Source organism: Lissotriton helveticus, chromosome 3_1 (assembly GCF_964261635.1).
Source record: "Lissotriton helveticus chromosome 3_1, aLisHel1.1, whole genome shotgun sequence".
Classification (NCBI taxonomy): Eukaryota; Metazoa; Chordata; class Amphibia; order Caudata; family Salamandridae; genus Lissotriton; species Lissotriton helveticus.
In genome coordinates, this window is record NC_136061.1 from 850052722 (window position 1) to 850077033 (window position 24312).

At 50.8% G+C, this 24312-nt stretch overlaps 1 protein-coding gene across 2 annotated transcripts in view; it reads left to right on the forward strand.

The window, feature by feature from the left end:
• LOC144823030 (protein argonaute-1) overlaps positions 1-24312 on the forward strand; it is a 297743-nt gene that overhangs the window by 185524 nt on the left and 87907 nt on the right. For both annotated transcript variants that reach the window (XM_078681165.1, XM_078681166.1), the window contains exon 5: positions 18632-18768. In XM_078681165.1, the coding sequence (XP_078537291.1) occupies positions 18632-18768 (137 nt within the window). The remainder of the gene's footprint in view (positions 1-18631; positions 18769-24312) is intronic.

Genomic DNA, 24312 nt, shown 5'->3' on the forward strand with positions numbered 1-24312 from the left:
TATCCCTCCTGCTAGACCATGGCAGCAGCAGCAGCTCGTCTGCAGTTATGTCCTTTAAACTACAAGCATCTGCAGCCATTAAAACAAGAAACTAACTTCGTCTTGGGTTTCCTGTCCAGAAATGGCGTGAGGGCAGGAGGGGGTAACAAAATAATATATGCACAAGGGTGGCCGGTGAGGAGGGGGATAAAGAAAGACACACATTGCAGCATGATCTGCGGAGGGAAAAAAGCAACAAGGATGGGGGCGGTTAGGAGAGATGAAACGAATGAAAACATAAGCACTCACGTGGAGATCTCAGAGACAAAAGTAGCTCCTATAACATTAGCAGTGGATGGACACTAGTACTTGGTCCATGCTCTGGGGGAGGGCCAAACACAAGAAGAGGCATGACACATTCATGCCATTGGCAAATGGGAACAAAGGATACGAGAGCAACGTTGGTGCGAACAAATGATAAACCTATGGGCGGGCTGAAGCACACTTATTGTATATGACATGCCTCGAAGAGACAGCACATGCGCTGTCTAGCTGAGACCTAAAAAGGGGTGTTTCCAAAAGTGAAAATTCTCATTTTAATTCTCATAGGGATATTTGCTCTCAAATATACAAAAAAAACATCTAAAAGGACTTATACCAAATTTGGCACAAAGTTAGAACTTTGCTCAGAAAGCGTGCCTTTTTTGATTTAGTGTAAATCCATTCACTAATTTTCGAGAAAGGAGCATTTAAAAAGGTAGTTGAGATGGGGCACAAAGGGGTTCAAAGTTAGACATATCTAGTACAACTGTATACCCAAAATTAAAAAATCCTCGGATCTGATTGGCTGAGGGAGCCTTTTCTCCTGTTGGCCATTTTGGTACTATGGATCCTGAAATCGATCCACAGTAATGATGTGATTGGCTGGCTGCAACATCATTTAAAAAAGATTGCAACCACCATTACAGACTTGTGGACTTTGTCCTTGTCTACTGGAAAAAAAAGAAATTGGAAGGGTATCTGAGGTGTCAGGGTAAGCACACCCAACTCACAGGCCCATGGGCGGCAGGAGGGTATCCTAAATGGATGCCCCCATATTTAAAAATGTTAAAGAAATTGTCATTGTATCCATGGCACCAGTGCCTGGTGCCTTGGGACCCAGCGAAGCCTTATGTGGTTATGCAGTACAACTGTCTCATACAGCAAATGTCTTCACCATGGATTCATGGTCCAGTGCAACCATCATTTATGGGTATCAGGTCCATGGAATTGATTGTACCGCATTACCAACACCAGTCAATGACGTCAGCTTGGTAGTAACGCTTGTGGTTTGGCCCCCTACAAAAGCTGTATGCAGTGGAGAGGTTGGCTTGCGATGAAGAGGTGGGTGCAGGGCCTGGTCAGAGGCCAGTCCGCCATTGCTCATGGTGCTCCTCTGGAGGGTTGGGTGCAAGTTTTGGCTGGAGCCAAGCCCTGCACCCAGTCATCTACCACCCGGCAGAGGGGTGGGCACAGAGCCTGGGCAGAGGTCAGCCCCTGCTGCCAACTCTCCACTGTGCATGTCTCTTCTACAGAGGTTTGTGCACCATGCCTCACTGGAGGCCAGTGCAAAGCAGAGTGGTTGGGTCCTCGGGAGGGGTGGGAGCAGGACTGCCAGAGGCCATGGCTTGTGGAGAATTTTACGCCTGGCTGCTGCAAAGCAGAAGGGTTGGGCGCATGATGTAATTTTACATGTCATGAGTGTTGTAAAATATGAGGTCACAAGTAGTGTATGATGGGGCACAAGTTATAGTTAGTGCAATAAACTAGAACTATCAAATTGCAGTGTTTTTCCTTTTTTATTTTTTTTAAACCTAAGTTACTTTGTCACTTCAACATCTAACTATAATGTCACTTTAACCTTTTTTTTTTCCAGTGAATTTCTGCGTGGGGGGGGGTCATGTTAAGATCCTATTACCAAAATTACCAAACTATAATGTGTAAAGGTAATCTTTGTTTTTTTGCTGCGTGTGTTTATATATATATATATATATATATATATATATATATATATATATATGTGTGTGTGTGTGTGTGTGTGTGTATATATATATATATATATATATATATGTGTGTGTATATATATATATATATATATATATGTGTGTGTATATATATATATATATATATATATATATATATATATATATATATATAAAATGTCTTTTTGGAGATATATAATATATATTTACATTAGGAGTACGATAAAATCTAGGAAAAGGGGTATGGGAGTAAAAAGAAAATGAGGGGGTAAAAGAAAAATTATCACTATAAACATCTATAAATATATAAACATAATTTATAAATAAGAGGCATGAACACTATACAGGTAAGCAGGATTATTCCCCAGCGCTTGTTTTCTTCGATGTGCTGGTCACCTGTCTTGCACAGTTTGAACTGTTTATGTAAATCAGTCTATCAGCATTGGAAACAACACAATCATGCTTTGTGATGTTGTTTTTTTAGTATTAAATCTTTTTATTAACATGTAAGCACACATACAGGAACAGCATATGGTCATATGGCACCTTGCTCTCAGTACTCCATAGGCAAATAAGCACAGACAATAGAACACATTGAGCCATACCTTGGGACAAAACCAGCACCAGGGCTTGACACACTGTAGGTGCTGACGAACTTTCGGAAAAATAAAATAAAACCCCAAAACCACCCAACTACCCTAACCCCCAACCCACCCCCCGACCTCCCACCCACCACCCGTGTTCCAAGTCCACTACCCCCTCTCAACAAATATAGTCTTCCACAATAATGATCCCTAACGGCCCACAGTTGACAGATGCAACAAACGCAAATAGCGAGGGCAAGTAACGTCTCTGAACTCCGTGGCGAGCAGGGACAAGAAAGGCTACCATAGCTCCGAATATTTAGCACCCTCCCCCATCAATGTCAAAGACAACTTCTCCATTCCCAACACGTGCCACAAGCGTTGTAACCAACCCTGGAACGAGGGAGTGTGCGTGGTGCGCCAGTGGGATAGAACATTCTGGATGGCAGAGCCCAGAACAATAGCTATCAGTCGACCCCTACGGGAGCGCAATGGGTATGTGATGGGATTAGGCAACCCTAGCAGGACATATGAAGGGAACCGTGAGATTGTGGTGTCAAAATGTGTGTCAACTTAGTCAATGACTTGTTTCCAGTACCCCTGAAGCTGAACACAATCCCACAATAGGTGGACCAGTTTGACCGCCTCCCCACACCCGCGCCAACAGGTAGCCTCCCTCGTGAGATCTGTCTCATGTAACTTCTCCGGCGTGTAGTACCAATATGATACTATTTTAGTGAGGGTGTCTGTCAGTCCCATGTGGTATGCGGAGTGCAGAGCCCGGTAGTGAATGCCCTCCCAATCCTTGTTACTAAGCGTAGCCCCAGCTCTCTCTCCCAACGTGCCCTTCCTGAGTTATAAATGTGTGTGTACTTGTCTTGAAGCATTCGATATAAGTCCGATATAATCTTTTTATCAATTTTCCGTGTAATTAACCAATATTCATATGGCCGTAGGCGTCGATCCGCCTCCTCCCGTACCTGGCTATTGAGCACCCAATGTCGAGCTTGTAGGTATCTAAGCCGTTCCGATTCCGGCAGGCCATATTCTTGTCTAAAATCCTCGAACAACATTACCCCGTCCTCTGCGTATAGATGGTACAAAAACCAACACCCCGCCGGACGCCATTTTGCAAACGCCACAGTATCCTGCCCGGGTCCGAAATCTGGGTTGTCCATCAGTGGGGTGAAGGGCGATGGAAAAGAGGTGATCTCGTGTTTGATATTGGTGCGATCCCACACCTCCATCGGGACCCCGGTGATATACGAGGCGTAGAGGTTGGGGGTCTATGCTGCCGGTGAAGGAAGGGGACCTCCTGAAGTGAGCGCCCTGCAACCGATTGGTCTTAAAAAAGCCAATGCTTCTCAGACTCCCATCTGCTCCATTCCACAAGAAAACACAGCTGGGCTGCTTGAAAGTAAATAAGCAAGTCTGGGAGGCCGAGACCCCCTTTCTCGGGGGGAGTGTCACCAGGCGAAGTTTCATATGGGGCTGTCTACCATTCCAGATAAACTGGGCCAGCTCCGATTGAGTCTGGCGAATCCATCCAACTTGTGGACACAGCGGGATCGTGCGGAATAAATAAAGAATCTGAGGCAGAATTGTCATCTTTATTGCTGCGATCTTCCCCAACCAGGACAGAGGAAAGTGCCTCCATCTGCCTAACTCTTGCCTAATTTTCTGGCGTACCTTTGCGTAATTGATACGAACTGTGTCGTGCAGTGTAGGCGCCAGCTGAATCCCCAAGTATGAGATGCCCTTAGATGCCCATCGAAAGGGAAAGTTCTCCTGCAGGTGCGCCCGCGTGTGCCCTTCCAGTGAGAGGTCAAGGGCCACCGATTTACTCATGTTGACTTTAAAGCCCGCGAGTGTCGAGACAAGCTGGCAACGATTCCCTGGGATGAGACAAAGAGTGAAGCACATCATCTGCATATAGACTAATGGTATGAACAAAAGCACAAAATTTGATCCCTTGCACCCGTGGGTGAAGTCTCATCGCCTGCGCCAACGGCTCTATGTATAGAGCAAAGAGCAGGGGCGACAGGGGGCACCCCTGTCTCGTCCCCCGCTCGATAGGAAAGCGAGGTGAAGTACAGCCATTGACTCGGACTATCGCAGTTAGGAACTTGTAACAGTTTTTTTTGGGTTTTTTGTTGCAGAGTTTTATATAGCGCAAACTAGACCCGAACCGAATCAGGTATCCGAGAGCTTTACATAGCACCAGTTACGTTACATGAGGACACACTTTCATTTTAGGCACGGGGAGATTAAGTGATTTGCCCAGAATCACAGGAAGTTTTTAGCGTCGTTACCGAGGCTCGAACCCAGATCCCCAAGTCCGAGGGCGAGCGCCTTAGCCGTTAGGCCAACTCCTCTCTCGTTAGGCCAGTTCATGATCAATGTGCGGAACCTTTCTCCCATCCCTGCCTTGATCAGAACCTGTTCCAGGTATGGCAAATGGACCCGATCGAAGGCTTTTTCCGCATCAATCGCTAACATCATAAATTCACCAGGCATACGCATGGCTTTCTCTATTAGATGCAGAGCTCTCTTGGTGTTAACGGCGGTTTGGCGTTCAGGGATAAACCCAGCTTAATCCGGATCAATCAGGCCGTTCATGAGGGGTGCAAGTCGGGCCGTGAGAATGCCTGTATAAATCTTAAGATCAACATTAAGAAGAGACATAGGGCAGTATGCCTCACACTGCGCACGGTCCTTCCCCGGATTGGGACTAACTGATATAGTAGCATCTAATAGGTCTCTCGGAATCTCACCTGGCTCCGAGAAGGAATTGAAAAGGGTTGTCAACAAGGGGGCCACCTGTGGACAGAACGTCTTGTAGAAAATAGCTGGGAAACCATCTGGCCCAGGCGCTTTCGCTAACTTAAGACGCGAGATAGCCGCAATGACCTCCTCAGGCCAGATGTCCCGATCCAATAGATCTGCCTGCTCTTTCGTCAGAGCCGGGAGAGGGATAGATGCTAGAAAGGACTCTCCTGCAGCGGACTCAAGGGAGGACCCGGCATAGAGAGAAGTATAAAAGTCTCTAAACGCCGCAGCTATATCGGCATCCTCAGTAACCCGCCCGCCACTCAAGGGGACGATCTCCTGCGCCGCCTGTCGCTGGTTGGCTTCGAGCAATTTGTGGCCCAAGAGGCGCCCGCACCTATACCCACCCATATAGTACATATGTTTCAAGCGCAGGGCCGCGTACTCGGCTCGATCCTGGTCTAGCGTAGCCAACTGCTGCCGCATAATCCTGAGCTGTTTCCAAACCCTGGGGGCTCCCGTTCGCTGATGCATTTGTTCTAATTCCTTCGTCTTCTGGGTAAGCTCCTCCCTTTTACACGCCCGCTCTATGTTTTCCGCCGCCGAGATCGCTATGAACTCACCCCATAGTACCTCCTTGAGAGCTGCCCACTGCGTCGCCAGTGTGGTATCTGCATTATTATTAAGTGTAAGATAGCCCCCTTAATTCTCCCAACCACCTCCTTACGATGTAAAAGCGAGTCTCGCAATCTCCAGCTCCGTGTCACCCGCGTGGCCGGGGGGGAGAGAAAACACCACAGTCACTGGTGCATGATCCGAGAGTGCAGCGGCACCTATGTTTACCTCCGTCGCGAGTGCCTGAAGGGACGTGGAGGCCAAAAAGTAATCTAAACGGGCATAGATCTTATGGGCATTAGAGTAATATGTGTAGTCCCTGTCCCCCACATGAAAGCTATGCCACAGGTCCACCATACCCACCTCCCGCAACCTCGACAACCCTGTAGTGGAGAGTGCACCTGTCTGGGAGGTACGCTGACATGACCTGTCTAGGATGTTATCAGACACCAAATTAAGGTCCCCACCCAGCAGAACATGGCGGTCAGTGGAGTTTGCTCCACCGGGGTTTAGTGTCGTCCACTTCGGCCCCCGGATTTGCCGACTCCTGCTGCTCTGCCGGTGGTTCAATGCCCAATAGTCGGCAGGCTTCCGAGAATGAACGCAACGGATATAGCTTGTTCTCCATCTTGAAGACCAGGCGAAATGGGTGGCCCCAGCTATAGGCGATTTTCAATTGTTGCAAATGGGTCGTGACAGGCTTAAAGAGTCTGCATTTCTGCAGAGTGAGCGCAGAGAGGTCTTGATAAAGAGCCGGTGAATGCCCCTGGAATGTCAACGGCTGCATCTGCCTGGCCTTTTGTAAGATCTCCTCCTTCGTGCGGAAGTCTTGAATACAGACCAAAATGTCAGGCGGGGGTGCCGACGCCGCTCTCGGGGCTCCAGCACGGTGAGCCCTGTCCAATCGCAACTCTGCATCTAACGGGCGCCCCAGGATATGCTTGAAGTGTTCCCTGGCATAGCGGAACAAGTCTCTAGTGTCTTCTCCGAGTGGAACATTACGCATCCTTATGTTATGACGCCGGGACCGGTTCTCCAGGTCTTCCAAGTGAGCCTGTAGATCAACCTGTTGATCGTGTAGCCTCACAATTTCCTGCCATAGAGCCGCTAGCTCCGTGTCGGTATTATCTCCTTTCGTTTCCAACTCTGCGACCCGTTCTCCTATCCCGTCCACGTCTCTGCGTACCTCTCTGAGTTCATTGGCGAATTCCTTCTTCAATGTGTGGATATCATATCTTAGGGACGTGAATAGCAATTCTAAGAATGCCTTAGTGATGGGTGCCGCACCGGGCTCAGGTTCTGCCAACGCTTGTTTTGCAGCCGATGTCATGGCGTCACGCTGTTGATTCTCCTGCACTTTGGCAAAGAGATCCTTCACCGTTTTGTCCCGTTGCCCCCTGGAGGTGGACATCGCCCGCTTTCGGCGCCACCACATTGTCCCAACCTGGGCAGCAGCCTGCGATCACCCTAAGACCATGCCACCGTCGACAACTTCTCCCAGTCCCTTAGTGTCTGGCCTCCTGCACAACCGTCACAACAGCCGGGCCCAGCCGGGTTCCCCACTTCACTCTTGCCGGGCCTTGGCCTCCAGCACACTATCAGGGGCACTTCAAGCTCCGCTCTCCAAATCACTCCTCCAAGGACCGCCTCAGCTGCATGGGTGCCCACCAGTGATCGCCACTGCCCTTGTCCTCCGAGTCCCAGTGTCCCCCTCAGCTAGTGCACCGTGGCCACCCGGGAGAGTGTCCCTCAGTAGGGGCCCACTGCCCACGTCTGCACCCATACATCATCTGCCACTGAGCCTTCCTCCTTTGGCGCTTTTCCAAGCCGCATGCAATCTAGAATGTAATGTCCAACTCCTAGCGAGCCCCACACCCAGATGCTCCTGCGCCGCTGTTCACAATCCAGCTGGCAGCCCGGGCCAAACGTCCGCCTGCTGCCACCCCGCTTTCACTCGGCTTTTGGCGGGCCCCACAATCGTCACTCGCCCGCCACCCCACAGCACCTCAGGACAAGCCACACCGAAGCTCCGGGTGCGTGTACCTGGGCTCCGACGACTCCTCACACTGCCTCTCACCGATAGGCTCAGCCAGGGTCTCCGCTCCGGTGCCAGTCCTCGGTAAGTCCCAGCTCCCGGCGGCGCCTCCGTACTAACCGCCGCCGTGGCGGTCCTCACCACCCGCTCTGGCACCAGGCAAGGCCCTCAGCGTGCCAGAGAGCTGTATACCCGCGCCGCACGCCCGGATGTGCCCACTAGCCTTGGCACTCAGGTCCTCTGTCGTGCCCAGGCACTCCGACGGCAGGCACCCGAGGCAGAATGGCGGCCCTTCCCCACTTCGCCAAAGTCCGCCACCAGATGCCTCCACCACTTAAATCGCCCAGGATCGGTCGATCTCCTGTGCCGTCAGGCCTCCGGCACCAGCTCCTGCACCCTGTGGCTCACCAGCGACTCACATGCGCCGTGGACGTCTCCTCTCGCTGCCGCGCAGGCCGCACCACAAGGCCCACGCAAGATGGTGACCAGGCCAGGAGAGCCGCTTCGCCGCAGGCCCGTAGCGCCCGGGGACGATCCCCAGCTCTCTCTCACTGCAGGCAACACAGAGCGTCTCTCCGTGTCAGGCCGGCTCTCCGGATCATCCACCCAGCAGGAGAATGGGCAGCTCAGCCAGCCCCGCAGCGCTCCATCCGAGCACCCGAACAGCGCCGGGTGGGCCTCCACCACCACTCCTTTCCGCCCAGCTCTGGGCGCAAATGCTGCCCCCCAGGTGCCGCTCACCGGGCCAGCACCGCCCCGCCACATTCCGGGCGGGTACCCCCTCCCAGGTCCGGCCGACTGTAGCGGTAACGGCCGATAAGCCGGTGTTATGTAGGGCCGTCGGCGGGAGCTCCAGAGCAGCACGTCTGCTCACGCCGCCATGATGTTGGTTTTTTTAAATATGAAATGTCCTTTTTATTCATGAATGAACATAAATCTTGATTTTCAGTACTTTATCAAAATAAATGTGTGACAAACAGCCAACATGTGCTACGCGACAGCTGTTTCCTTCTTCAGGGCAAAAGAATCAATCGAATTAAAATAACTTTTTATAAAAAAGATTACTGGAACCACAACTGTGTTTCCACCTCTCAGATTACAAATGATGGGCTTCTAATTTATAATTAGGATGAAAAAACAAGGAATATGGATATAATCTAAAATTAGATTTTAAAGTGCAGTTAAAATGAATGTAAATAAAAACTATAGATTTATATATACAGGAAAATTATTACACACAATGACTACAACTATTATACATATATATGTATGTGTGTGTGTAGTTGTGTGTTATCATTTCCCTATAAATATAAAAATATAGTTTTTAATTACATTAATTTTAACTGCTCTTTAAAATCAAAACTTAAATTGTACCCATATTCCTTGTTTTGTATATATAAATAAACACATACATAGTTGCACCAAAACCAAAATTGTTCTATTCAAAACACAAGGCAGAGATCCAAAAAAGTTAAAATGCTGGTTTATTCATCAAAAGCACCACAAGCCGCGTTTCGGCCAGACGACCTTGTTCACACGGGAACCCGTGTGGACAAGACTGTCTGGCCGAAATGCGTCATGTGGTGCTTTTGATGAATAAACAAGCTTTGAATTTTTTTGGGATCTCTGCCTTATGTTTTGAACATCACAATTTTGGTTTTGCTGCATTCATTCCTGCCGTGCATGCTCCTGCGGCAGCTGTTTCATCTTCCATGAGGTCGGAGACATCCCTTTTTGGAACTTTGGATAGTCACTGAAAAAAAAACATAGGTTACAGGGACGTTATAGTTAGGCTCAGATTTCACTCGAACAAAACCAGTGAAATTCAGCAGTTATAGTTACCTAAGCTAACTGTAACTTATGCCCCCACAATGCACTGCTTATGACCTCACATATTTCATCACTCATATCATGGTCTGTGATATCACTGATGACATCATCTAGTGAGTGTGAGTGTTTTCTAAAGGTTTATGAGTGTTAAACATATATATATATAGTAAGCGACTACATAACTCGAATTAGTGTACTTTGTGTACTAGTATTGAGTGATACTATTTCTAACATATATATCTGAAAGAAACACGTTTGTGATAGATTCCTTACCGTAGAACTACCTTCAGGCATCAGACTAGATCCGAAAGTTTTCGTCAGCAGTACCTCTGCGTGTCGCAGGTGGCGTTGGTCTGCGTCCACGATGATGTTGCGGCAGGTACTTAGATGCCACCCTCGCGCGCTGACGTCAGTTCTTTCTTTTTCTGCACCAGCAAGTGCAGATTCGGGAAGAGCAAGTACCCCCAGTCACTTTTTGACTGAGTTTTCGAGACTTTTTGTCTCCATTTTTCGAGTCTATCGACTCCTGGTGCCAAGTAGGGATGCCCGGTTTTAAGTCCTGCGGAGCCTGTCGTCGCATGATGTCAGTGACCGAACCCCACGACGTGTGTTTCTACAGCCTGGAGCGAGACCAGGACCCCAGGTTGTGCTCCGACTGTCGGGCCATGACGCCGAAGACTTTGCGCGAGCGGTCCCGAAAGTTGCTAGAAGCCCAGAATTCGGCTCTGTGCCGTTCCAGGTCCCGGTCAAGGAGGAAGTCGAGGGACTGGTCGCAGAGCAACCATCAACATTCTTCGGGTTCCAAGTCCTCGCACTCGGGGTCGGGTAAGTCGAGGCACTTGAAAAAGAAGTTGAAGAAGCATCAACGTTCTCTGACTTCACCTCGCCGGTTGCGCAATGCGGCTGAGGGTGCGGGCGGTACCACCCCTGCAGCTCCGGCGGAGCCTGTGCAGTCGACCCCAGCCTACCCACCCTTTCCGGGTCCGGGAGCGACTCCGGCCCAGGTTCAAGACTTTCTTGCAGCCATGGATGCACTTTGTGGGCCGTCGGCTCCCGCTGGTGTGCCTTCGGGCCCCATGGGCCCGACTGGGGGTCCATGCCCTGTGCTGCTAGCGGCTACGGCCCTGGCGCCACCGACGACTTCAGTCCCGGCGTTGCAGGACCCCCTTGGATCCAGGCCTGGATCCCAGCCAGCACCAGTTGACCTCACGATCACGACTCCTCCACCAGCGTCGACTCCCCCAGTACTGCCTGTGACGTCGTCCAGACCCTCAACGATGTCGGCCCAGGTTTCAGCGCCGAACTGAATACGGCGCACGTCCGGCTTTGTTCGATGCAGATGGGGGATTTCTATCCCTATGTTCAGCCTCCATCTTTTCAACCTGTTCCTCAGGACATGGAGGAAGGGGAGGACTGGGAGGGGTCTGAGGAACCTCTGACACAGCAGTGTGAGTTGGATCAGGACTGGGCAGAAGAGTTAGTGGTCTTGACCAATCGCCTGACCTTGGCTTCCTGTCTCCTCCTTCTGTGGCTTCAGGGGAGCGAGCGACCTATGGTGTTGTTTTGCGTAGGGCAGATAAGGCCCTTGACCTTTAACTCCCTACGGTGGCCCTGAGGACAAACCTCCTCACTGAGGTGCTCCAGCCGGCAGTAAGCTCTTCAGAGCCTCTGCTGCCCTTCAGTGAAGCACTAACTGACGTTCTTATGGGCACTTGGGCCAGGCCCACCACAGGGGCTTCTGTGGATAGGAACATGGCCAGACGCGATCCTGCTTTTCTGTCCACCCACCCCACCCCAGAGAGTCTGGTTATCCAGGCCTCTACTTCCCAGAGCGCATTCCCTACCGCCCTTCAGGATAGGGAATCCAAGAAGCTGGAGCAGTTTGGTAAGGAACTATTTTCATCTGCCAGCTTAGCGCTGCGGTCGGTGAACACTCCATGCCTCTTGGGCCGTTATTCCCACTCTGTGTAGGATACGGTTGCGCGAGTGCTGCCTCGGTGTCTGGATGAGGCCCGGACTGTGCTCTCCCAGGCTGTTGCTGAGGGGAGGGATGCAGAGAAGTTCACCATACGGTGTGGACTGGACACCGTGGACTCGCTAGACAGAGCGATTTCCACAACAGCTGTGGTCCACTGTCTTTTCGGGGGATGTCCAAAACACCCTTATGGACATGCCCTTTGATGGCCGTCGCCTTTTTGGCGACAAAGCAGATCATGCGCTGGAGCGTTTTAAGAACTTCCGGGCTACGGCCAAGTCCTTGGGCCTTTCCGCAACGCGCACGGCGACTTCAGCTTTTCGTCCCTTTCGTGGCCACGGAAGGGGCGCCCTGACACGTTTGGTCAGCCACAAGCCGCAGAACCAACTTCGAGGCAGACGTGGGCCCCGCCATGGTGGGGCAGGGGGCCAGCGAGCGGGTCAGTCCACCTCCACTCCCAAAGCTTCTGCCTCAAACCATTCCTAGTGTGAGCTTTCAGGCACATCAGACGCCAGTGGGCGGCAGGATTCGCCATCACCTCCCCCACTGGCGCACCATCACTTCGGACAGGGGGGGTGCTGCAAATTGTCCGAAGGGGCTACTCCCTCCCCTTCGAGACTACCCCTCCAGCCATGCCCCCCCAGTACCACTGCAGGTCGGGGGATCATCTGCAACTTCTACAAGAGGAAGTTGGGCCCTCTTGGCCAAGGGGGCCATCGAGCGCGTTCCTGTGCTAGAAGTACGTTGTGGTTGCCATTCCCACTACTTTCTGTTACCCAAGAAGGACAAGGGTCGGCGTACTATCTTGGACCTCAGGAACGTCAACTGCATCCACCGGAAGGAGAAGTTCAAGATATTGACGCTGGCTCAGGTCTTACCTGCTCTCTGCCCTGGAGACTGGATGGTAGCGTTGGACTTGCAGGACGCATATTTCCACATCCCCGTCCTGCCGGCCCACCGGCGTTACCTGCGGTTCACGGTAGGCCATGAGCATTTTCAGTTCACCATGCTCCCCTTTGGTCTTACCAGTGCCCCTGGGGTGTTCACAGAAGTGATGGCGGCGGTCGCAGCCCAACTGCGCAGATCAGGGGTTCCAGTCTTATCCTATCTCGACTAGTGGTTGTTGAAGGCGGGCTCGCCCCAGATAGTCGTCTCCCACCTCCAGACTAGGGCCGACCTCCTGCATTTGCTGGGGTTCTCCATCAACGTGCCAAAGTCGCACCTGATTCCCTCCCAGAAGCCCTCTTCCATCCGGGCGGTTCTGGACTCGACACAGTTTCGAGTTTATCCTCCCAAGCAACGAGTCTGGGATATTCAGGCTATGATTCCGATCTTTCATCCTCTATCCCGGGTTTCGGTCAGGATGACCCTCCGGCTGCTGGGCCTGATGGCCTCCTGCATCCTGTTGGTAGATCATGCCAGATGGCATATGCGGGCTCTGCAGTGGGACCTGAAGTTGAAGTGGGCACAGCATCAGGGCAACCTGTCCGATCACGTCCAGATCTCAGAGGGCACTGCACGACAATTGCAGTGGTGGCTCACGAATCGCGATTGGGTCAATGGTAGATCCTCTCCCTTCTCTAACCGGAGCCCACAGTGGTGACGGATGCGTCCCTCCTGGGAAGGGGTGGCTATATGGGAGAGGCAGAGATCAGAGGACTCTGGTCTCCGGCGGAGTCCGGGCTCCACATCTACCTTTTGGAGCTTCGGGCGATCCAACTTGCACTGAAGGCATTCCTTCCCTCTGTCCGGGGAAGTGTGGTGCAAGTGTTCACGGACAACACCACCGCCATGTGGTACTGCAACAAACAGGGCAGGGTGGGGTCGTGGACCCTATGTCAGGAGGCTCTGTGCCTCTGGACATGGCTGGAACATCAGGGCATTTCCATGGTGGTTCAACATCTGGCAGGTTCTCTGAACGCCAAGGCGGACAAATTCAGCCATCGCTGCATGATGGATCACGAATGGCGTCTGCATTCGAACTTGGCGCAAGGTCTCTTTCAGCAGTGGGGAGAGCCTTGGTTAGATCTATTCACCACCGAAGAGAACGCGCAATGTCAGCAGTTCTGCACGTTGGAATTTCCAAGGCGGCACTCGCTCGGCGATGCTTTTCGTCACAAGTGGAGTTGCAGTCTGTTGTACGTTTCTCCACCTATACCACTTCTGCCCAGAGTGCTCAGGATGATCAGGCGCGACCAGGATCAAATCATTCTTGTGGCTCCGGATTGGGCACGAAGATACAGGTGTCCCGAGCAACTCAGCATGGCCATCAATCCCCCGATCCGACTGATTCTTCGGGACGATCTTCTGTCACAGCAGCAGGGGACAGTCCTCCACCTGAACCTGTCTAGCCTCCACCTCCATGCGTGGAGATTGAGTGGCGACAGTAGACAGCTTTCGACCTTCCTCCAGAAGTATGTAATGGACGATCTTCTGTCACAGCAGCAGGGGACAGTCCTCCACCTGAACCTGTCTAGCCTCCACCTCCATGCGTGGAGATTGAGTGGCGACAGTAGACAGCTTTCGACCTTCCTCCAGAAGTATGTAATGTCATCTTGGCAGCCAGGCGTCCCGCCAGTAAAACGGTATACGCCTGCAGGTGGAACAAATTTGTGGCATGGTGCACAGCAAAGGCTGTGTATCCTCTTTCTGCCCCTTTTTCGGAGGTTCTTCTGTTCCTTCTTTCTTTGGCCCAGCAGGGCTCTGCTCTGTGCACTATGAAGGGCTATCTTTTGGCCATCTCAACCTTTTTAAGGCTTTCTGATCAGCCTTCTCTTTTCAAGTCCCCTGTTGTAAATAGGTTCTTAAAAGGCATTATGCACACGTTCCCTCCTGTCCCTTTCGTGATGCCTCAGTAGGACTTGAATCTGATTCTGAGCTGTCTGATGTGTGCTCCTTTTGAGCCACTTCAAAACTGTCCTCTTCATCTTTTCACTTTAAAGACTGCTTTCCTGGTTGCCATCACCTCTGCCAGAAAAGTGAGTGAGTTCCAGGCTCTTTCTTTGAAACCTCCTTTTCTTTCAATCCAACTGGACAAAGTTGTCGTAAGAACACGTCCATCTTTTCTGCCAAAGGTTGTCACCTCCTTTCACATCGGGCAGACCACCATCATTTTGCCCACCTCCTTTCCGCCTCCACATCCCTCAAAAGAGGAAGAGAGGCTCCACTGTCTGGACCCAAAACGTGCACTCTCATTCTATCTGAACCGCACACAACAGTTCAGAGTGGATGATAAGCTCTTTGTTGGCTACGTTGGCACCAAGAAAGGTTGGACCGTGCACAAGCGGGCCACCTCCCGGTGGGTTGTTCTGTGCATCAAAGCATGCTATTCTTTGGCTAGGTAGGAGCCTCCAGTGGGACTACGTGCCCATTCTACCAGGGCGACAGCCGCCACTACTGCTTTGGTTCGGGGAGTTCCCTTGCATGACATCTGTGAGGCAGCTACGTGGGCCTCGCTGCACATGTTTACCAAGCACTATTGCCTGGATAGCCAAGTCCGGAGAGACAGCTTCTTTGGCCATTCTGTTCTCCAGGACTCTCTGGTGTGATCTTGGTTCGCAGACCCACCACCGGGGTTGGTATTGCGGGGGTATCTATTCTAAAGTAAGGAATCTATCACTAACATGTCTCTTTCAGATGCACAAGTTACTACTTGTGTAACGATATATCTGTAAGAGACATTAGTTAGTGATAGATTCCTTACTGACCCACCCATCCTCCCTGTTCTGCGAACCAATATCTAGGGTTAAGGTCATCCCCTTTCAGGGCCCTAGTTTCAGGGCACCAGTGTTGGTTCTATCATGGCTCTGCGTATCTGGCACGGAAAAGCTGTGTATAAGAACTGACGTCAGCGCGCGAGGGTGGCGTCTTAAGTACTCCGGCGACGTCATTCCGGCCCTAACGACACCGGCGACGGACGCGGAGCCGCGGACGACGCCTACCGGCGCGCAGAGGTATTGCAAAAGTTTCCGGATCCAGTCGGACGCCTGGGGATATTCTAAGGTAAGGAATCTATCACTAACTAATGTCTCTTACATATATATCGTTACACAAGTGATAACTTGTGCGTATGAGTGAGTGAGTGGGTATGTGGGAGACATCAAAAGGTGAGTGTTGGGGTGTGTTAGTGGCTGTATGGATGACTGAGTGGATGCATAAGTGGTGCATGGGTGAGTGAGTGACTATGGGTGAGTGAGTGAATGTGAGAGGCGGTATGGTTGTGTGTGCTTGTGTCAGTGACTATAGTTGAGTGTGCACATGCGTTCGAAGCTGTATGAGGAAGTGAGTGGGTATGTGAGTAACTTTATGGGTGAGTGAGTAGGTGTGTGAGTAGCCATATGGGTGACACTAATTGTGGGTGTATGAGTAGGCATGAAAGTGTCTGTATATCTAAATGGCTGGATATGTGAGTGGTTGAATTGGTGAGTGAGTGGGTGAATGAGTGGCTAAGTGGGTTAGTTAGTGGTTGTGTGAGTGGCTGTATGAGTGAGTGGATCTGTAAGTGGTTGTGTAAGTACTTGCATGGGTATGTGAATGGGTGTGTGAGTAGTTGTGTGAGAGTAGGAGTTGTATGAGAGGTTGTATGGTGGTGTGAGTGGTTCAGTGGATGATTTCATCAGTGATGTCAGTTGATATGTCATCAGTGATGTCATCATTGACATCACTGACCATGTCATCAGTGATGTAATTTGTGAGGTCATAAGCAATGCATTGCGGAGGCGTATTTTACAGTTAGCTCAGGTAACTATAACTGCTGAATTTCACTGGTTTTGTACGAGTGAAATTGAGCCTGACTATAACGTCCATGTAATCTTATTTTTAAGTGAATTTCAATTTTTTTAATGTTATTTGCTAACTGTAAATTGTAACCTTTAAAAATGAGTGTGTGAGCATCTGTTTCTCATTGAGTGTGGGAGTAAGCACATTAGTGTCTCAATAGGTGTGCGAGTGTCTAAGGGTGACTGTGAGTACCTACATAAGTGTCTCACTGGGTGTATGAGTGGGTCTGTGAGAGTCTGAGTGGGTCTGTGACACTTGACAGTTGGTCTGAGACACTTGGTGTGCGAGTGGGTGCATGAACGTGGATGTGACTGAGTGTGAGAGTGTGTAAGTGAGTTTGCAAGTGCCTCCATGAGTGTGAGTCAGTCTGTGAGTGGGTGTGTGAGTGTCTGAGTGGGTCGGTGAGTGGGTGCATGAGTGTCTCATTGGGCCTGTGACTGGCGTCCATGGAATTACCCAGAAAACACACTTAATGGAGAGGGGGCCATGCAGCCCCCCCCCTCCCTTGGCCGATGTAAGCCCAGGCGTCCCCATCCCCTGGGGCACAGCCCATATTAATTAGGGGAGAGGGGCTGCACAGGCCCCCTCCCTGGGCTGATTTCCATCCCCAAGGCCTGCCCTTTAAATATCTCTATATTTTAGTGGGTGTGGGATGCCACGCGGCACCCCCCCCCCGGGCCGATTTCGGCCCAAGAGACCCCATCCACCAGGGCCTGGCCATATCTCCTGGGTGCCCTTGTGACACCCATTGTGCTGGATTGGGACCGTGGTGAGCCCCAAGGCCCCCACGGTCCTAGCGGGCTCCCCACCTCCTGCACGATCTGGCATTGTTGCTGCACGGAGGGAGCTGCTGGAAAACCAGCTCTCTGTGCAGGAGCAATCATTTCATCTCTTTCCCTGCCCGCATGTCTGTGGGCAGGGAAAGTGATGAAACCTCTGCTTCCAGCAGGTGGGATCACTGACAGCTCCTGCCCGCTGGAACTGAAGGGTTTGCTTCTGCTTGGCGAAAAACATGGTCCTAACTATATCTACTGTAAAAAAAATAAAAATATATATATATATATATATATATATATATATATATATATATATAAAATCTTCTCCCAAATGTATATTTAGATTGATACACATGTTTTTGCCCCTCTGTGTCAGCTTCTCTTTCCTTTTTTGACAAGGATGGTTTTGTAAATGTTTGCCATTGGCCCACGTTTTTTACTGTGCACCTGCTCTGTTAGTAGCATATGGAAATTGGGTGCTCTGTGAGCTAAGATATATATGGACTTACCGGCGCTGTAATTTCTTAAAAACCACTGAGCTAGTTTCAGTGTGGTTGCTCTGTTATTGCTGGCTTCTCACTGATTAGTTTGCATTCATTGTCTGCATGTGAAAGTGTTTCTAAGATAGTGATGTTTGTGTTCAATAAAACCTTTACATGGATAGGCACAGTAGTTTTTTATACCTACAGTCCACTGAACTGGTGTTTGCCCACATGCCATATATATGTGCTCACACTCCAATGTTTGTGACTGCTGATTAATATATAGTGCCTATACATTAGTTCATTGTGCCCATACACTCCTGTTTGTGCCTTTAAAAATAATAAATTAGTCCACTAAACCTGGGTTTTTCTATCCACTGAAAAAAAAGTGCTACAAAGCCTCTACTGGGGCAGTAGCGTTATATAAATGCAATTACAATACAATGCAATGATCACTCTGAATTCCAATTAAATTACTCTACCACAAATGCATGGAATGTTTTCCTTGACTGCACAGTGCTAATCCAAACAAGTAACAGTAACCAAGAACTACAGGATTAACACTAACCATGGGTTCCAGAGCAGTGTGGTACTCTCCAGTGAGCACTTCAGCATCTCGTCAGTGGTAGTAAGTGCTATATAAATGCAATTACAGTACAATTTGCATCAGTAGTGGTCGCAAACAAGCCAGTAACTCAATGCCTTTTGAAAAATTATTTGCCGGTATATGACAGAGAAGGAAACGAAGTACACTGCTGTGACATGGTGTTGTGTAATTCTCCACAGATACACCCCGGTAGGACGCTCTTTTTTCTCTCCTCCCGAAGGGTATTACCACCCTCTAGGGGGTGGCCGGGAGGTCTGGTTCGGCTTCCATCAGTCGGTCCGTCCCGCAATGTGGAACATGATGCTCAACATTGATGGTAAGTTCTTGGTAGGAATATGATTTGGATGTAGCTAAAATGCCATGTGGTGATTGTGATATTTTTCTCCAAAGTGTGTTTCCTCAGTTGCATCTAGGATAGTAGGAATGAATTATAGAGTCTTATTCCCTTCTCTCAACAGAATTTATCATGCAATGCTGATTACCCTTTGGTCATTGATTCTATGTCAGGACTGGAGGCGTGGATTATGCTTTTCTTCCTTCGCTTTAATACCATATTTTCAAAATAGCAGCCATTTTAAAATTTTTAGAACGTCAGGGAAACAAGCAACAGTTCATAAGTCCTTCTTTAATGTCCACAACTCAGGATCCCACATTCCCACAAAGTCCTTCCTCACTGCCTGGACTTCCTCCTTCTTCACTGCTCAGCAGCCAGTTAAGTACTCTTCCCGTTTCTCAGCTTTTTTCCCCTCAGATGTTTCCTTGTGATTGTATTGGCTTAAAGCTGGTGTAATATTAGCATTGCTAGAAACACGCCACCTCCGGGCAGTATTTTATTGCTAATATTTATTTTTTAGATACCTAGTCTGGTTGCAGGACTGCTATCCCACTCTTCACCCGTCCCTGGCTTGTTCAAACTTTCAGGCGGTGCGCTCTATGCCTGCTAGAGGGCAGCGCCCTGAGCGTCTCGCTGGCTCCCCGCGGCACATCTCATTCTCCGATTTAGCAGCAGGAAAGCTCGTTGCTGGAGCCCACGAGTTGCAAAGCCTTGTCCCCGCAATTCAGAGTTACGCCCGGCCAGCTGGTCAGTACTTTCCCCAATTTGAATAATTACGCCCCGGCAGGGGTCTGTATTGTGACCCTCGCTCGTGTTGATGCTCTTTGGGGCCCGTACTACACCAGGCCTTGTTTGGTGGGACACGTCCCAGACAGTGAAGCGAAGTAAGTGAGAAGAGCGTGTGCATGTCCCTGGGATTGCCGCATCCCCATCGTGTGCCTCAGGCCCACCCACATCGTCTGGACCCTCCCAGCACCCAGTCCTGCAAACGTGTGTGTGCTGCATAAATAGAAATCAACAAAAGTTGTCTTCCTCTCCTGCACACGTGTGGGCGGCATGAAGGCGCAATACAAATAGTGGTTATCTCCCACTGCCTTGTTATAGTAACATTCTAGTGTTTTTTTTCTGTCCCACAGTGCATTAACTTAAAAAATGTATGTGTTGTATGTGTCTTGTAAAGCGCACTGCTGCCCTGAGGCGTCGTGGCGCTGTAGACCGCGGGGGAACCTGTCGTGGCTATCCCTGTGTGATGGTCCCTACTGGGTATCTCCAAGGTGAAACCAGGCATCCCTGGCGAATGTGGGGGGCCGTTGTAGAGATGAGGCAAGCTAATGCCCAGAGTTGCCGAGTGTGATCCCTGGTTAGAGTAGGCACCGAGGCAAGAATTATCGAGTCCGCTGACCCTGGTCCACGACCCTGCCGCGTCGGGAATTGAACCCTGGTCCCGGGCCGTTCTCTGCTTCCGGGTCTGCCGCCTCTAACCAGTGAGCCACACCACTCCACAACTTAGGCATGGAGACTTCTGAAGCTACCTATGAGGAAGAGGATTCCCTTGCTTATTTGCATTGGAATGAAGATTTTTATGAAGTGATGAATACCTCAATTTACAGGGCTGTAAATGTCAAGTCAAGTCAAGTCAGAGAATTTATATAGCGCACTACATACCCAGAGGGTCTCAGGCGCTTAGGGAGGGGAGGACGCTTACTTGTCAAATATCCACGTTTTAAGTTGCTTTCTAAAAGCTAGGTGGTTCTGGGTAAGGCGAAGGTAGGCGGGGAGTGAGTTCCATGTTTTAGCTGCCAGGTATGAGAAGGATCTGCCTCCCATGGTGGTCTTGTTGATGCGGGGAACAGCGGCAAGGGTTTGGCTGGAGGAACGTAGTTGGCGGGAGGGGGTGTAGAAGGACAGTCGTGAGTTGAGGCATTCTGGTCCGATGTCGTAGAGAGATTTGTGTGCGTGGGTTAGCAGTCGGAAAGTGATCCTCTTATTGACGGGTAGCCAGTGGAGGTCTTTCAGGTGGCCAGAGATGTGTTTGTTACGTGGGATGTCTAATATGATCCTAACTGAGGCGTTTTGGATTCGTTGGAGTTTCTTCTGGAGTTTAGCGGTAGTACCTGCGTAGAGGGTGTTTCCGTAGTCCAGTCGGCTCGTGACTAGAGCATGGGTGACTGTTTTTCTGGTTTCGGTGGGGATCCAGCGAAATGTTTTTTTGAGCATGCGAAGGATGTTGAAGCAGGATGAGGATACGGCGTTGGCTTGTCTGTTCATTGAGAGTGACGAGTCCAGGATAACGCCTAGGTTCCGTGCGTGGTCTGTCGGGATGGGTGCTTTTCCAAGGGCTTCCGGCCACCAAGAGTCGTCCCATGCAGAGGGGGATGTACCTAAGATTAGGACTTCTGTTTTATCTGAGTTCAGTTTCAGACGGCTTTGTTTCATCCATTCGGCAACTTCTTTCATTCCTTCGTGTAGGTTTGTTTTGGCGGTGCTGGGGTCATTGGTGAGAGAAAGGATCAGTTGAGTGTCATCTGCGTAAGAGATGATGTTGAGGTTGTGTTGGCGAGCGATGTCCGCAAGGGGGCTCATGTATACGTTGAAGAGGGTGAGGATCCTTGTGGTACGCCACAGATGACTTCAGTGGCTTCGGATTTGAATGGTGGAAGGCGGACTCTCTGGGTTCTTCCGGTGAGGAACGAGGTGATCCATTCAAGAGCTTTTCCTTGTATTCCGATGTTTCTGAGGCGTTGTAAGAGGGTGCTGTGGCCGACTGTGTCGAAGGCTGCAGAGAGGTCGAGGAGGATGAGGGCGACTGTGTCTCCATTGTCCAGTAGAGTTCGGATGTCGTCTGTTGCTGCGATGAGGGCGGTCTCAGTGCTGTGTTTTGCTCGGAAGCCAGATTGTGAGGAGTCGAGGGATTTGTTGGCTTCGAGGAAGGCGGCGAGTTGGTTGTTGATAGCTTTCTCGATGACTTTGGCTGGGAAAGGAAGGAGCGATATGGGGCGGTAATTTTTGAGTTCGGTGGGGTCCGCTGTGGGTTTTTTCAGAAGGGCGGTGAGTTCAGCGTGTTTCCAGCTTTCCGGGAAGGTGGCGGAGTTGAAGGAGCAGTTGATGACGTCTCGAAGGTGCGGTGCTATGATGGAGTCTGCTTTGTTGAAGATGTGGTGAGGACATGGGTCTGTGGGGGATCCTGAGTGGATAGAGTTCATCAGGCGGATGGTGTCCTCAGTGGAGATTGGGTTCCAGTCGTTAAGGGCGTTCAAGGGGGGAGAGTGTTCAGCAGATGGTTGGGTGGGTTGGTCTTCGGGTTGGTTGTCGAAGCTGTTGTGGATGTCTGCAATTTTGTCGTGGAAGAATAAAGCCAGGGAGTCGCAGAGGGCTTGAGAGGGGGTGATGTCGTTGGAGTTGGCCGAGGGGTTGGTAAATTCCTTGACGATGTTGAAAAGTTCCTTGCTGTTGTGGGCGTTGTTGTCAAGTCGATCCTTGAATGCTGTTTTCTTGGCCTTTCGGATTAGTTGGTGGTGTGTGCGGGTGGCGTTTTTGAAGGCGTCCTTGGTGCTAGTGGTTGGGTCTTTTTTCCAGGCCTTTTCAAGGGAGCGGCAGAGTTTCTTGGACTTCTTAAGATCATCGTTGAACCATGAGGCCTTCTTGCTGCCAGGTTTGCGTTGACGTTTTTTCAGTGGTGCTAGGATGTCGGCGGTGTTGGATAACCATAGGGTGAAGTTGGCGGCGGCTTGGTCTGGGTTAGAGGAGTGGGCTGGGGTGTTTAGAAGGAGCGATGAGGAGATCTGGTCGATGGTGATTTTGTTCCAGTTTCTTTGCAGAGTTGGTTGGAGGTGGTTGGTGGGTTTCGGCTTGTTGTAGGTGAAGTGAACACAGCTGTGGTCAGTCCAGAGGAGATCCGTAGTGTGGCTGTAGGAGACATGGTTGCTGGAGGTGAAGATAGGGTCGAGTGTGTGACCTGCGATGTGGGTGGGGGAAGTGACCAGTTGTTTAAGTCCGAGGTTGGCGAGGTTGTCCAAGAGGGTGGTGGTGTTGTGGTCGTTGTACTTTTCAAGGTGAAAGTTGAGGTCTCCCAGAAGGATGTAGTCTTTGGAGGGGAGCGCGTGTGGAGTGATGAAGTCCGTGATGTCTTCACTGAATTTTGCGCGGGGTCCTGGTGGTCTGTAAAGGAGGGTGCCTCTGAGTGTGGTCTTGGGGTCGATGTGGATCTGGAAGTGAAGGTGTTCAGAGTTGGCGAGGTTGACGTCCGAGCTGGTTGAGATGTGGATTGATTTTTTATGGACGATAGCGATTCCTCCTCCTGTGTGGCCGGTGCGGTCCTTGCGTGTGATCTTATAGTCTTCGGGGATGGCAATGGTGATGTCTGGGGCGGAGGAAGCGTTCATCCATGTTTCTGTTAGGAAGGCGATGTCTGGAGAGACGGTGTCTAGTAGATTCCATAGGTCGATGGCGTGTCTGTGGACCGAACGAGTGTTGAGAAGGATGCATTGTAGGTGGTTGGGGTCGGGAATCTGTGTTGTGGTTGTAGCGGAGATGTTGTTGGTGCCGATGAATTTGCAGGAGTAACAAGAGAAAGGTCCATGGGTGTGTCCAGGAGCGGCTTGGATGCAGTTGGGGGCGCGACCGGGGTTAAGGGCTAGGAGGGTGGCGGCATCGTAGGTAATGCGGGAGGGTTGGGAAGCGCGAGGGGCAGGGGGTCTGGCGCTGGGCGCGGTCCAGGCGCGGACGGGCGTAGACCGGCTTACCTTTGGCGCACCTTCGGCGCGGACTGGGCGCGATCGCTGCGCGTGAACGCTGCGCGCGGGAACAACTGTCATATATGGGTGGTGGAGAGGGAGGGGCGAGGGCGGCCCCATCAAATGAGTTGATGGGGCCTATGGAACAGTACCTCTCCGATAGAATTGCCCAGGAGTGCACCAAAATTGCCAAGTTCCAGGTCCCTGTCCCAGAGAAGCCATGTCTCCCAGCAGATGCCCCAGGGGAAACTTCCCCTCCCCTTAAAGAAGAAATGTGAGGAAGGGGTGGAATAGAGATGCTTTTGCGTGCCTTACCTTTTTGGCCAAGTCAGTTCCCCAGGAGACTGCCCCCCCTTGAACCTGTTTCCTCTTCTCTCTAGCCCCTGAGCCGTGCTACTGCTGACCTGCAGGACTGTGATTCCCCGGGGAACTTGGAGGATGAGGCTTGTTCCTTGAGGCCATGTCGCCCGGCTACTGAACGCCTTCACCTTCAAGGAGGTAAGTCGGATATGTTGGATCCAGACAACATCATACACCCTTAGTCAGCAGTGGGGGCCCGGGTTACAAGGTCACTAAGTTTGTTGCTGGGTGCCTCTGCAAGCCCTTGGAGAAGGAGGCCCAAAATGGCCTCTGAGCGGAATGCTCACCCCCTACCCTGAAGGGCAAGGTGGCCCTCACCCCTGACATTGACTCGAAAATGGCCACCTTCTTAGCGAATTACATGAAAGACCCTAAGAAGGGCATAGATAGGTCATGGCGCTTGTGCCAGGACTAGCTATTAGGTATCATAAGA